We start from the raw sequence: 15,107 nt of genomic DNA, 5'->3' as shown, positions 1-15,107 counted from the left end.
AAAGGAATGTCAACGCAAATGCTTATACAACCAGCTTGGGCAGTAGTCTGCCACCTAGACAATGTCTATAGGGGTTCACACCCTAGTTTCTCTCTTTACTATAACAAAAGAACCAACTTATTAATTTGGCCTAAGAAAAGAAAAAAGAGGGACAGATTCATTTGATGTGCTCTCTTTTTTTATGCAATTTTATTGCGATATAATCACATAATATACAATCATTCAAAGTGTACAATCAGTTGTTCAGAGTATCATCATATAGTTGTGCATTCATCACTACAATCAAACTTTGAACATTTTCATTATCCCAAAAATAAAATAAAGATTAAAACAAAAAAGAACATCCAAAACATCCCATTCCCCTCTACCCCCCTTAATTCATTTACTTTTTTAAATACAGTTTAATTGAGATATATTCACACACCCTACAGTCATCCACAGTGTACAAGCAGTTATTCACAGCACCATCATACAGTTGTGTGCTCATCACCAGAGTCCATTTTGAACCTTTTCCTTACTCCAAAATAAAAATAAAAGCAAAAAAGAACACCTAAATCTTTCCATCCCCTCCACCCCACCCTATTCTAATTTTTGTCCCCATTTTTCCACTCATCTGTCCATACACTGGATAAAGGGAGTGTGAGCTGCAAGGTTTTCACAGTCATACAGTCACACTATGCAATCTACGTAGTTATACAATCGTCTTCAAGAATCAAAGTCACTGGGTTGCAGTTTGAGAGCTTCGGGTATTTCCCTCTAGCCATTCCAACACACTAAAGACTAAAAGATGGTATCTATATAGCGCATACAAATACCCTCCAGAGTGACCTCTCAACTCCATTTGAAATCTCTCAGCCACTGAAACCTTATTTTTTTTCCTCTCTCTTCCCCGTTTTGGGCCAGAAGATCCTCTCAATCCTACAGTGCTGGGTCCAGACTCATCTCCAGGAGTCATTTCCCATGTTGCCAGGGAGATTTGCACCCCTGGGTGTCATGTCCCATGTAGGGGGGAGGGCAGTGAGTTCACCTTCTGATTGGGCTTAGAGAGAGAGGGGGCCACATTTGACGTACTCTTAAACACAGCTTACTTGACGTCTCCACCGACATCTCTTCACTCCCTCCAACTCCAGAGGATCTGGGGTAATATTGCAAGATGCGTTTTAAAAGGGGTTCTGATTTCTGTCATTCTGAAAAGGTGATTTTGTGGTGGGGCTACAGAGCACTCACCTGCAAACAGTAGGCAGGGCTGTGGCTTTGGGCATGCCTCAACTCCCAGCTGACCACACGCTCATCCAGACATCGCACATGCACTCAGCCGGCCTGGCTCCACGTGTGGTGGCTGATCCCAACACACACCAGCAGCTCCAATCATTTCATTGTGGAGTCTTTACCATACAAAACTGTCCCTTCTCCAACTTTTATAAAAGTCACATGCCTTAAGATGGACAGTCCTGTCCAAACCTTCCAGTCCCCAACCATGTCTTCCTGAGCATAAAGACCAGGTAGGCGAAGCACTGTCCCTTCTTCTAGTTGTTGCAGCTGACGGCAGAGCCAGATCTCGTCATCCCAGGCCCTGTGACCCTCAGGGATTGCAGCCCTTGAGGGACAAAGTTCTGGAAACCTTGACAACTAGTAATAAGATGAAAGCAGGGTTCTAGCACAGTGCTGACAGATAAATGTAAAATGAAGCATTCAAATAAATGGTAGGAAAATGGCATGGTAGAGCAATAGAACCAGGAAAGGAAACTCCAAAAGAAAAGCAGATAAAATTTCAACAAATTGGGTACATTTTAAGTATGCTTATTTTCCAATCCAAGTAACAAATTCTTGCTAAGCACCTACTGCGTACAAAGGGCATGAGGCTCATAAACACTAAGATGTTGTGGCATAAAGAAGCAATCAGAACAAAGCAAGTCAAGGCGGAGAGGCTTCCTGCAGACACACGTCTAACACCCACCGTTTCTTCCCTAGAGAGGCAGCTCCGAGACCTGGTGACCATTGCCACCAAGACCTTCCTCCGCCCCCACAAACTGATGATCATGCTCCGGAGTATCCGTGAGTATTATCCAGACTTGACAGTGATTGTGGCTGACGACGGCAAGGAGCCCCTGAACATTAACGACGACCACGTGGAGTATTACAAGATGCCCTTTGGGAAGGTACGTCCCTCCTAGATGGGTGGACATCCAGGTCTCGGGACAAGAGGTTCCCAGAGCCAGGCCCCACCCTGGACGGGGCTGCTTTGACTGCCTTCCTAAGGAGGCCGGGTCCTGGAGCGGGAGAATGTGAGGATTCACATCCAGATTCAAGAGAAACTGAGTTACCCTCAATTTTCTACATTAATGGGGTGATTAAGCCAGCCTTCCCTCATATTTGGTGTGGAAATTGAGCAGGGTCCTTATAATTGACTTGAGAGTTCTGACGTCCTCAGCAGAGATACCTCTCAACCCTGTGATTCCACCCAAGTTGGGGAGTCCAGACTTACTTTCTCTCTGCCACATACCACACACACACACACACACACACACACACACACACAGGGCACAGGAGTAAATGGATATTATACCTACTAAGTGCCCTCCACTCAACATCTTCCAGGCAGCATAAGAGATGGGAGAAGAGCCATGGAAACTTTGCCAGGTCAAGAAGGACTCCAACTAATCCCTATAGCCACAGGGCCAAGGAAGGACCTTTGTAGCCTTTCTTCATCTCAGAGAGTCATTATCCCTTCTTCATTTTTCTTTGAGATGTGGATGTCCTTTACCATCATGTTTCTCAATCTCACTACATGTTGGATTCACCTAGAAGATTTAATAATACTGATGCCCCCTGAAACAGTTGAACTGAAACCCAGTAGCCTTGATCCTTGAAGACCGGTGTATAACTGTATAGCTTATGTGGTGTGACCATGTGATTGTAGGAAACCTCGTGGCTCACACTCCCTTTATCCAGCGTATGGACAGATGAGTAGAAAAATGGACAAAAAAGTAAATGAATAATAAGGGGGGATGGGGGAATGGGTTGTTTTGGGCATTCTTTTTTACTGTTATTTTTATTCTTACTCCTATTTTTATTTTCATTATTATTTTTTGAGTAATGAAAATGTTCAAAAATTGACTGTGGTGATGAATGCACAACTATATGATGATACTGTGAACAACTGATTGTACACTTTGGATGACTGTATGGTATGTGACCATATATCAATAAAATTGCAAGGAGAAAAAAATATATTGATAACTGGGTCCTGTTTCCAGAGATTCTGATTTAATTATCTGGGATGCAGCTTGGGTCCTGGGAATTTAAAAAGCTCCTCAGGTGATTCTAATCAGTGACAATCACTGCTCTAACCTTGTTCCCATCTACAGGGTTGGTTTGCTGGTAGGAACCTGGCCATATCTCAGGTCACCACCAAATATGTTCTCTGGATAGATGATGACTTTCTCTTCATCAACAAGACCAAGATCGAGGTGCTGGTGGATGTCCTGGAGAAAACTGAATTGGATGTGGTAAGGGATAGTTACTAGTCTTACCCCAGTTGCAATCTGTAGAGGCAGCCAGGAGAGGGAAGGGGAGGAGAAAAGAAAGAGAGGAAAGTACATCTGGGAAGAGGAGAAGAAAAAAGGAAAGAGGAGAGAGTAGGAGGGAAGGGGCAGGATGGGAGAGGGGCTGATGTAGGAGATGAGTCAGCCAGCACAGCTCTAGGTTTGAGAGCATCGCTCCAGGAATCAGGAGATGTGTGAGTCTGCTTCTGCCTCCATATTTGACTTATTTTAATTTGAGCAAATCAAAAGGTGCTCTCCTCTTCCCCTCCCTTTGTCTCCGCCTCCAGTTCACAACTGTTTTGCCTTTAAAATGGTGTGCGTATATATCACTTCTAATTTCCTCGTGCAAGATTAAATAGAAAATAGAGAGCAGCCCTCTAGTTCTGGCACACTCTATAAAACACACACACACACACACACACACATACACAACAGGTAAATGATTTGAAATTTTAAAAATACACATGGCCCTAATGACATTTTTAAAAAAAGAAAAGAATAAAAACATCAAAAGTCAACCCATAAGTGCAAAAGAGAAGGAAAAAAAAAAAAGAAAATGGGTAAGAATGTAAGATCTATCATGGCCACAGTTAACTCTTAAACCAAGGTGGATAATCCCCAAAGTATCTGGATTAGCCAAGCAATAGCTTGGCTACTCTTGTAAAGTCTCAAGAGCTTAAACAAGATAGAAGGTACAGTTCTCCCTAGGATAAAAATCTAAGCTGACAGTTGACCCAGCTTCCACGGTCATCTTGAAGCAGGTTCCTTCTCTGGTTGCTTCACCATCCTTGTGGTCCTCGGCTGCATGACCAGAAGAATGGGGGGAAGTGGGGGGAGGAGGCAAAGGGAAAGCTTTCAAGGATGTGATCTGGATGCTGTATACTTTAGTTCAACTCATACCCATCAGCCAGAACCTTGTCACATGGTCAAGCCTTGTTGCAAATGTGGTGGGGAAATGTCTTTAGTCAGGTAGTTGACTATATCACTTAAAACTCAAAGGGCTTGTTTACTAAAAGGAAGAAGGAAAGAACATGATGCGGGATGATGAGCACACTTTACCCTAACATCCTTAGACGATTATGATTGTTCCAGGAATATACGTATGCGTTCATCCTGTTTTGCTCAGACTCAAAGTCTAAATTCAGATATCTCCCAAGAATGCACAGAGAGGCAGCCCAGAGCAAACAGAGAACAGGAGACAAAGAGCTCACTGGACAATCTAACAGGTAGAGATTCCACATACAGACCATTGCACAAAGACTGCCTCTTGCCTGCACCCAAATTCTGTTCTCCTATTGGAAGGGAGTGAGTGAGCCACCTTCTTCCAGAGAGACTGTGTTTGCTCTACAGCAGGCAGAGTATAGACAGAAACTGTCTGTCCTTTGGACTCTATAGGGGCTGCTGCTCAGACCAAGGACATTTTGGGGGTAGGCAGGAACGAAAGCTCCAAAGGACCTAGCAGTAGTATGGTGAAGGCTGTGGCTCACCAGCAAAAAGAGTAAAAGGGACAATTTGAAGGATGGATTCAGGAAGGGTATACTTCATGTTATGATTAAAGTGTGGTCCAGTAAGAGGCAAGATGAATAGTGAGTCTGTGCTCTCTAATGTGGCTTTCTCTGCCTGCTGACTAGGTAGGCGGCAGCGTGCTTGGAAATGTGTTCCAGTTTAAGCTCTGGCTGGAAAAGAGTGAGAATGGAGATTGTCTTCACCGGAGGTCAGGATCTTTCCGGCCCCTTGACGGCTTCCCCAGCTGCGTGGTGACCAGTGGCGTTGTGAATTTCTTCCTGGCTCACACAGAACGACTCCAAAGAGTTGGCTTCGACCCTCGCCTGCAACGAGTGGCTCACTCAGGTGGGGACATTGGAAGAGTGAGGAAGGGAGTCAGGCTATGAATTAACCTCAGAAGTTTGTTCTTTCCATATGCCATACTCCACTGATCATGGTTTCAATCCAGCAACAGTGGGTTTCCTTTCCCTGATAGTCCCCCCAACTAGGGATCTCATGGGCTCTCCTGCCTCCCTCTTTACTCTCTATTTGACTTCTGTGTCTCCCATAGGGTGTCCCTGCCCATTTGTGACACTTTCCCTTTTCCTTCCCTATAGCTCTGTCCCTTCCCTCTCTTCCCACCCTGCTTCATATTCTCTTTTTCCAGAAACCCTTTCCCAGTTAACTGCAACTGGTTAATTGCCCTCTCTCTTTCTCCTCTTAATCCTCTAGTCCTGCAGTCCACAGTTCTGTCCAGCTGGAAAGTTCATCTGCAGCTCTCTGATTCTGTGCCCATATCTCTGCCTGAGAAATGAGCTTATTCATTTCCTTCCAACTCATCAGCACAGGCAGGCTCCTAGAGTGAAGGGTGTGGTGTGGGGCTGAAACTTCCCCCGGCCTCTCCTCCCAGACCTGGAATATGTCCCTGGATCTCTGACTGAAGTTCATATTTCCTTCTCCTGCTCCCCCTCTCCTTGCAGAGTTTTTTATTGATGGGCTAGGAAGTCTGCTCGTCGGGTCATGCCCAGAAGTGATTATAGGTCACCAGCCCCGTTCTCAAGTGGTGGACTCAGAGCTCGCTGCTCTAGAGAAGATGTATGGCAAATACCGGGTCAACACTAATGCCCAGGTCCAGTTCAAGCTGGCTCTCCACTATTTCAAGAACCATCTCCAGTGCTCCACCTGAAGATGCAGGGGCACTGGAAAAGCACTAGACTGACTGGTTGTGGGTATCTAGAACAGAAAAAGTGGTGAGTGGGGCTACCAAAAATGGATTGCTGATCATATGATCATCATAATGAACCAGCCAACGGATAGGGGAAATGGATATGGCTCAGTTGCTTGAAGTACCAATTAGAGGTTAAGGGTCATTAGAAATGGGCCAATCACTAACCAGGGCAATGGAGATTGTATTATTTGTTTGTATGATGCTTTACCTTTTATGAAGCCTTTGTACATTCTTGCATAATCTCACTTAAGAGTATATAATGGATTGGTATCCCCAGACAAAAGAATGCTGATGGTTACCTTGAGAGTTGGTGGAAATCATATCATAATCGGCAGCAGCATCTCCAACATCACTGCCATCTGCAAACCTGTTTGTTCTTACCTTGTGGACTCAAAAAAGTGAATAATCCATGGTGTTTCAGTTTGCTAAAACTGCCGGAATGCACTATACCAGAAATGGATTGGCTTTTACAAATTTACGGTTCTAAGGTCATGAAAATGTCCAAATTAAGGCATTAAGAGGTAGATACTTTCTCTGAGGAAAGGCCGATGGCATCTCGGGTTCTTCGTCACATGGGAAGACGCATGGCCGGAGTCTGCTGGTCCTCTCCCAGGTTTACCTTCTGGTTTCTGCGACTTTCTCCAAAATGTATCTGGGCTTCTGTTTTAGCCTCTCTGTGAGTCAAGCCCTTCTTGCTTCTCCTGGGACGTTTTCTTTCTAACTATCTCTGAGCTCTCTCCAAAATGTCTCTGCCTTTTATCCTCTCATAGAGGACTCCAGAAAGGGGATTAATACCACCCTTGAATGGGTGGGGTCACATCTCCATGGAAACAACATGATAAAAAGGTCCCATCCACAATAAGCTTTTCTGGGGTACATAATAGATTCAAACGAGCACACACAGTCCTTACCTTGAGAGGTTGAGCCTGGTTCTTCCATCCAATAAAAGATTTGGGCAACCAGGGTCAGAGGATCAGAGAAGAAAGAAGTTACCAGAACGCAGGCAACAGAGGAATGCTCCATGTAAGTAAGCTAGTCTGGAGCCCGAAAGATGGATGGGATTCAGGCATGCAGAGGAAGGGAAGAGAGCACTGGGGGCCATTCCACTGTCTACCAGAACAAGGGTTTCCTAGGCATCGACTCACTACCACAAAGACACATTCCAGAATGCCATGGGTTGACCTTGGAGCCTGTGCTAAGGCATCATGATAAACAGATATCACTGATACTTAACTCAGTGTAAATGCAATGGCAAACCACAAAATTCCAGTGACTTGAGACCAGCTGCTGACCATTCAAGACCCATGTCATCTATGGAGTGCAGCCATCACACATGGTTTAGGAAGGCTCTTTCTGGTTTCTTGGGAGTCAGCAGGTTCTATAATTCCTCCTCTAGCCATGACTTTATGGTTTCTACTTACTATGGTGCTCCCTAGAGACTCTCTCCTACTGAAGATGGGCTAAGGTAGTTTAGGATCTCTGAAAATGTATTCTGTGAGATGGCAACAAAACTTCATGAAAAATGTTTTGGTGGTCAAATAATTTTGAGATACTGCATGTTGTATCTCTTAGGAAGTCACAATTCACCGTTTTGATTTGGTAAAGCTGACAAAATGCAATCTACCAGAAATGGGTTGGCTTTTGCAATGAGAGTTTACTACTAGCTGCTGATGATGCTCAGCTCCTCTGTAATGTGGCCAGGTTCATGGCAACGTCTGCTGGTTTCTCTCTGCTGAGTTTTGTTGCTTCTAGCTTCTGGCATCAGTAGCTTCCTCTCTCAGCTTCTCTGTGTGTTTCTCTCTTTTAGCTTCTGTCTCTTTTAGCTTCTCTGGGTTTTTTCTTTCTTTTATCCCCTTATAAAATAGGACTCCAGTAAGAGGCTTAAGACCCACCTTGAATGAAGTGGGTCTCATCTCAATTGAAATAACCTAATCAAAAGGTCCCACCCTCAATAGGTCTACATCCCCAGGAATGGATTAAAAGAACATGATCTTTTCTGGTGGTACATACAGCTTCAAACCACCACATTCACATTAGCATATGAAACGCTCTCAGAAATCCTGCAGTAAAGAAATCTGTTTAGCTTGGTTTAATTCAGCATTTCCCAGCTATGGATAGCGATTGGTCATCATCTTTATTCTCCTCAAACAGAACTGGGCACATACATCACTCCATTGTGTATGTCATAAAGGTTCCATTGCAAAAGCCTTTACAACTTGAAGTTGCAGTGTCATTTTGCACAATAGTACATGCATTTTAATCACACTAACATAGCTATATAGGAAAACAATGTTGGGTTGTTCCACTCAGTGCTGCTCTTACATCCAGGCAAGAAAAGCTCCTGCCTAGGTCCTGTGCCTTAGAAAACCCCGTGGATCACAAACATGTATTTTTGACTCACAAATGGGCATCTCAATCACTTGGGATCCAGCGCTCAGCCCGAGCACAGCACAGCAAGACCTGTCACCTTAAACACCCATTCTCAGGACTAACACTGTTCAGGCTCCAGGGAAATGCTTCTCTACCTACTTTTCTTGCCTTACTCTCTTAAAAAAAGGACTGCATCTGAATGCCATGAAAGTGTGTGGACAGTGCTTTGGAGTTCAGGGAGGACTGGAACTGTGAAGGCACTTAGGTGAGAGAAAATACAAATTATTTAATTTGTCAAATTCTTCCTTTCACATAGCATAAATTCATTCGAGTCTTCCCTAGTAGCTAGTGTCCACTTTCTTGCTATTCTTCCTCTTTCAATTCATGGTTCCAAAAATTCTAAAAACTGGCATGGTTTTACCAACAATTGCACATAGTGGGTTAATAACATTTTAAAATAGTAAATCATTTATATTACTCTTAAACTGTATATATATAAAGTTTTATATGTATCATCCATAAAATGTGATACCACTTCTTTATATTGGTAACTAGCTGGGCCTTGAATGTGAAAATTGCAAATAATTTTATTTTTATAAATATATTTAAGAAGATTTAATTAAATTGACAAAAATTAAATTCAGAATAGCCTTGTTTAATTTTATTTTACATTTTGGTATTTAGTATCATTTTTACCTTTAATTTTAAAACATAACTTTGAATACTTTAGAAGGAAAATTAGTTCTAAAAACATGAAAAAATAATTTAAAATTTTTTTCTTACCTTTACTTCAGTTTACCCTTAAATTTTTTGCACTTTGAATATGGTTATACTTTATTTTTTTAATTCCTTGGTTATTACTACTCAGTTGTTGGGTAGTAATAATTACCAATAATAACTTATTGGTCCATAGGATAAGGAGCTTTTGTCAGAATGTAAATCATTGACTTTCTTCATTGATAAAGTCTTTGCATGAAAGCATGTCAGTTCAACTAAAACAGCATGCTTAGAGATGTAGTTGATTTTTTTTAACCACTGTAAGTATTTTAATCAAGTTCAAGTACTTTAACATTGAAAACTGGCTGTAGATTTTTTTTTCTCCTCCAAAGTGTACAATCAGTTGTTCACAGTATCATCATACAGTTGTGTATTCATTATCACAATCTTTGAACATTTTCATTTCTCAAAAAATAAAATTAAAATTAGAAAGAACATCCAAAATATCCCATTTCCCCCCTCATCCCCCGTTGTTCATTTACTTTTTTAAATACCGTTTAATTGAGATATAGTCACACACCCTACAGTCATCCACAGTGTACAATCATTCACTGCACCATCATACAGTTGTGCGTTCATCACCAGAATCCATTTTTGAACCTTTTCCTTACTCCAAAATAAAAGCAAAAGCAAAAAAGAACACCCAAAACGTTCCATCCCCTCCATCCCACCCTATTCTTCATCTAATTTTTGTACCCCTTTTTCCATTCATCTGTCCATACACTGGATAAAGGGAGTGTGAGCCACAAGGTTTTCACAATCACACAGTCACACTGCGCAAGTGAGATGTAGTTGATTTTGATTGTGGCACAAGCTCCTTATCTCATTGCAGACTGGTAACAAGTTGCTTACAGGCCAGACCTTACAGCTGGCTTTGAGTAACATTATTTTAGGTGAAATGAGGTCAGCAAACTTTTTTTTTTTTTGGTAAAAACTTATTTTTGTTGTAAAGGACCAGATAATAAATATTAGTAAATATGTTAGACTTTGTAGGTCACATAAAGCCTCTGTCACATCTTTTTCTTCTTCTTCTTCTTCTTCTTCTTTTTTTTTTTTTTTACAAACCTTTAAAAATACAAAAACCTTTTTGACTTCAGGGGCCATTCAAAAACAGGCCACTGGCTGCATTTGGCCCATGGGTCATCATTTGCTAACCCCTGCTTTAGATTAGTACTGTCATCAGGGTATAAATTATGTGAAAATATCAATTATAAAAGCAGAGTGATTTTGCTGAAATGAAAGCAAGAAAATTAAGTTTCTGGAAAAAACTTTGTCCTTACTCATCCAAGCATCACCAAGCCATCAACTAAATACCCAGACAGGCACAAAAACAGGAATTTGGCCTGAAAAACGCAAGACAGGCCCTGTGGGTGGCTGAACTTCACACACTAAGCTCAGGAGCTGTGGAGCTGCCACTTTACACTATGGATTGAGGAGCAGAGAGGGCCAGTCTGCAGCTAGAAAAGAATTCAGCATATGCACAAATAGAAGCTGAAATGGGAGACTCCTGACAGCATTCCAGTTCTTTCCTGATGTCTGGCTACAGCCCTGTCCTAGAGTTTTATGAAACACAATACTCATAATTCATAATTCATGCTTCCTTTTTACTTAAACTATTTTGTGTTGGTTCCTGTTACTTGTAATCAAAGTGTCCCAACAAATACAACCGTACTGTATGTCTACCTATTTTCAGAACAGAAAGGTATAAATAAAAGATTTTCTCATTGGATGGTTTATTTGTTTTCTAGGATTGCTATAACACAGTACCACATATTGGATCACTTAAAACCAGAGGAATTTATTCTCTCACAGTTCTGGAAGCTAGGAGTCCAAAATGAAGGTATCAGCAGGGTTGGTTCCTTTTGGAGGCTCTGAGGGAGAATCCGTCCCATGCCTTTCTTCTAGCTTTCTGTGGTTGCCAGCAATCCTTGGTGTTCGTTGGCTTGTAGCCGCATCACTCCAATTTCTGCCTTCATCTTCACAGGGTCTTCTTCCCTTTGTGTCCCCAAATTGCCCTCTCCTCATCAGTGTGCCAGTCATTGGATTTAGTGCCCTCCCCTATCAAGTATGGCCTCATTTTAACTTGATTACATTTGTAAAGGCCCTATTTCCAAATAAAGTCACATTCTCAGCCACAGGGGGTTCGCAACCTAAATCGTGTCCTCTCTTGGCATTTCCAGGCAAGGGTTTTTAAAGGAAAGTAAGATTAGACAAATTGTTTGAGGTTGGTGGACATTTGAGGTGGTCCAAATTGCCCTTCAGATTAGACAGTTTACTGAGTTTTTTGTCCTGTAGTTTGTTTATGGTGTCTGGATGTCCTTAGGGTTTTGAGGAATATTGTTGTGTGAGGCTTTGCATACTTTGGCAGTTTGTGATATCTGGCTGAGACCTGCATAAGAGTAACCTCTGGAATGATCTCCAGACTCCATTTGAAATCTCTTAGCCATAGGAATTCTATTTTGTTCTATTTCTTTTTTTTTTTTTTTTTTAATTCAGTTTTATTGAAATATATTCACAAACCATACAGTCATCCATGGTATACAATCAACTGTTCACAGTATGATCATATAGTTATGCGTTCATCACCACAATCTATTTCTGAACATTTTCCTTACATCAGAAAGAATCAGAATAAGAATAAAAAATAAAAGTGAAAAGAGAATACCCAAACCATCCCCCCATCCCACCCTATTTGTCATTTAGTTTTTACTCCCATTTTTCTACTGATTTTTTTTCAATTTTTTAACTTTGTTTATCAAAAAATTAAAAACAAACAGGCAAACAACAACCAATAAAACCCCACAACATGTTCTATTTCTTTTAACACCAGGAAAGGAGAACTGCTACTATGACTTCAGACAGGAGGAATCTTATTGGCAACTAGGCCAGTGGCCTTTTACTTGCATTCCTGGACATGTCCCTTTCCTGTGACTGAAGCAGAAATGGGGCTGGGGTCTGCTTCCTTCTGGATACTCTCTTTTCCACCCTTAGGAAGTTCCTCCCCCACCCCCCACCCCCGATTTTGACTTTTGGTAGAACAAAAATACAATATCAAAAGTGTGTCTACTAGAATACTTTTTCCTGAAATTACCGGAAACTTGTCTTGAGCTGTCTTAAACTATCTCATATAGCTTGAAGCCCAGTGGTGGGGCAGACTTCAGGTGTCAGACATCAACAGGAATAACAGGTGTTCCGACCCAGCTTAGCCCCAAGACCAAAGACCATGCCAGGCACGAAGTTAGCCATGAGTTTAACAGAACTGACTTACAGGAGATGATTTGTTCCTCGGAAGAAGCAGGCTGGGAAAGATGGAAGCTAGCGCTCTGCAAATGCGGGGTGGGGTGGCGGGTGGGGGTTGGGGAGGGGTGGGGGATGGGGTGCCAGGGGTGGTGTGTATGGGTTAGGACAAGGAGCTATGAGAACAGAGTTTCAGCAGGGTCTTGAGACACAAGGGTGTGGAGATTTGTTATCAACAGTGATCAGGGGAGGGGAGTGTCAATGCTTTGTTTACAGTACATTGTTTCCTCCCCTGGGGAGGTCTGATGACTTTTAATGGTCGTCCAGGTCAACTAGGCAACTAAGTGAAATCACTAATGGAGGGGAGGGGGCCGGGGCCCTGGGTCCCCACACTGGGATTCCAAGCCCTGAAATAGAGGGGCTGTCGCAGCCCAAGAGCGCCATGCCAGTCCAAAGGCCAAAGAAAACAACGAGCATTTTCTGATACATGAACTTGTATTCAGGGCTTACGGAGACGTCGTGGAGAGATCATGACGGCTCTCACAGGCCAGGGAGGCATTGCGTTCACATGGAAGATGACCGACCAATGCAAAAAGGACAGAGAGCCTTTTATACGGGTTTAAGACAAAGGCCTTCCTAAGGGTGGGGGGAGCATAGATGCAGGAATAGGTCATTTTGACCTAGGGGGTGGTGCAGGAAGGACTAGAATAACACTTGAACAATTACATTTTGCTCTTTTTGTGAGACTAAGAGCCTCTCACTTCCTGCCTGCTTGCATAAAGTTACATTTTAAGGTCAATTTACCCTTTTTCTCTTTACTGGCTCAGAAAGACAATAGGTTAAATATTTAGCTGCCTAGGTTTTGCAGACTGCTGTGCACCAAAGATCTGCAGGCCTGTTTTGCTCAGGCCACGGGTTGCCACAGAGGCTGCTTTGGTTAGACCATTCAGTGGCCCCAGGTTCTTCTTTCTATCCACATTTGGGGGGGCACTGGGCAGGGTGACCTTTCTGAGACCTACACAGCTCTAACCGACCACTTCCTGTTAGTAGTGGTCAAAGGCTGGGAACGGCCTTAGGAGTTAAAACTCATTAGCTGTTACCAGTCACTGGCAATTCAGTCTCCTTAAAGCTTACAGATTTCCTGATGTGTCCAGTCAAATCCAGATGTCTTATCTAGACATAGTCTTATAGGCTGGGAAATCCATTCTCTTAATTTCAGGATTCTATGCCTTGCATATCCCCTGGCCCTCACTTAAATGGCCTTTGTCTTGAGACGATTCTAAATAATTGTCTAAGGCAGAGAAGGGCCGTCTATAATACTCGCTTTGCCCCCGGCTTCTTCCTCTTTTTGAGCAAAAAATGTTTAAAGCATGGCAATGCAGCATGCTGATCTTTTGCTCAAACTTATCTCCTGCTAAGACTACTGTCTCTGCTGGTGCTAATTGTCTCTTGGGGTTCTTGGGTAGAGAATACTGCTTTTCCAACACTGCAAGTCTCCAAATTTTAAGACATCCTATAAATATGGATTGTAAGCCCTTCTTAGCAGAATCACATTACACCTGGCGGAGCACTAACTTCCATCTTTCCCGGCTGGCCGCCGCCGTGGAACCATCTCTCCTGTCTGTGATGAGACAAGCAGGGGAGTTGCTACGTGGAAGATGCTGGTCCCAGAGATGCCACTGCTGGCCTGTCTCCACTCCATGGGGCCTCAGAGGGGATCCACTCCCCATCCCCCAATGCCTGACAGCAGAAAATCTCCCTGCGGAAAAGGGCACCTTCTTCTCAAGCCTTTTTTGGATGCCAACTGCTGAGCAGAGCTACTTTGCTATTTCTTTTGGCACCAAATATCCCAGTGCCCCAGCCAGTACTTAGGGGTGGGTGAGGATGACACTTATGAAAACAGATAAACACCAAACAGGAATGCTGGGCGAGAGTCCAGGGACCCGGAGAAGTTAGACTCCCATCGAAGGTAATAGGTGCTCAGCTAAAGTCTGATTCCTTCAACTGCGAGATTTTGAGAGGCTGATCTATAGCATGGCCCATATTTGCTCTCCTGCAGTTACTACAGGACCCAAACCAGGAAGCAACCTAAATATCCATCAACAGTGAAAGGGATTAAAAAAAAAATTTACAGCAAATGTATGCTCTACACAGCAATGAAACAGTCTTGCTCTGTGCAACACACAGATGAATCTGACAATATAAGGTCAAACGAAAGAAGCCAGGCACCAGTGAATACATAGATGTTTATTCATATAAAGTTCAAAATTGGACAAAAGTGCTCTATGGTGTCAGAGTCAGGATAGTGGTTACCCCTAGGGCTCTGGGCTCATGTTCTGTTTCTTGATCTGGTGCTGTTTAGACAGCTTGTGAAAGCTTATCAAGCTGTACACTTATGATATGTGCATCTCTCTGTGTGGATGATACATTTCAATAAAAATTTTTAAAAAATAAAATTTAAAAAA

The 15,107-nt window shown here is 42.7% G+C and overlaps 1 protein-coding gene across 1 annotated transcript in view; it reads left to right on the top strand.

Moving 5' to 3' along the window:
- B4GALNT2 (beta-1,4-N-acetyl-galactosaminyltransferase 2) overlaps positions 1-6,216 on the top strand; it is a 69,748-nt gene extending 63,532 nt beyond the window's left edge. Inside the window, exons 8-11 of the mRNA XM_037810489.1 lie at positions 1,972-2,159; positions 3,369-3,509; positions 5,177-5,396; positions 6,011-6,216. Coding sequence (XP_037666417.1) covers positions 1,972-2,159; positions 3,369-3,509; positions 5,177-5,396; positions 6,011-6,216 — 755 coding nt within the window. The remainder of the gene's footprint in view (positions 1-1,971; positions 2,160-3,368; positions 3,510-5,176; positions 5,397-6,010) is intronic.
- Positions 6,217-15,107: the final 8,891 nt, after the last annotated feature.

Source organism: Choloepus didactylus, chromosome 18 (genome assembly GCF_015220235.1).
Source record: "Choloepus didactylus isolate mChoDid1 chromosome 18, mChoDid1.pri, whole genome shotgun sequence".
Taxonomy (NCBI): domain Eukaryota; kingdom Metazoa; phylum Chordata; class Mammalia; order Pilosa; family Megalonychidae; genus Choloepus; species Choloepus didactylus.
This window is presented reverse-complemented; position numbering and strand designations above follow the sequence as displayed.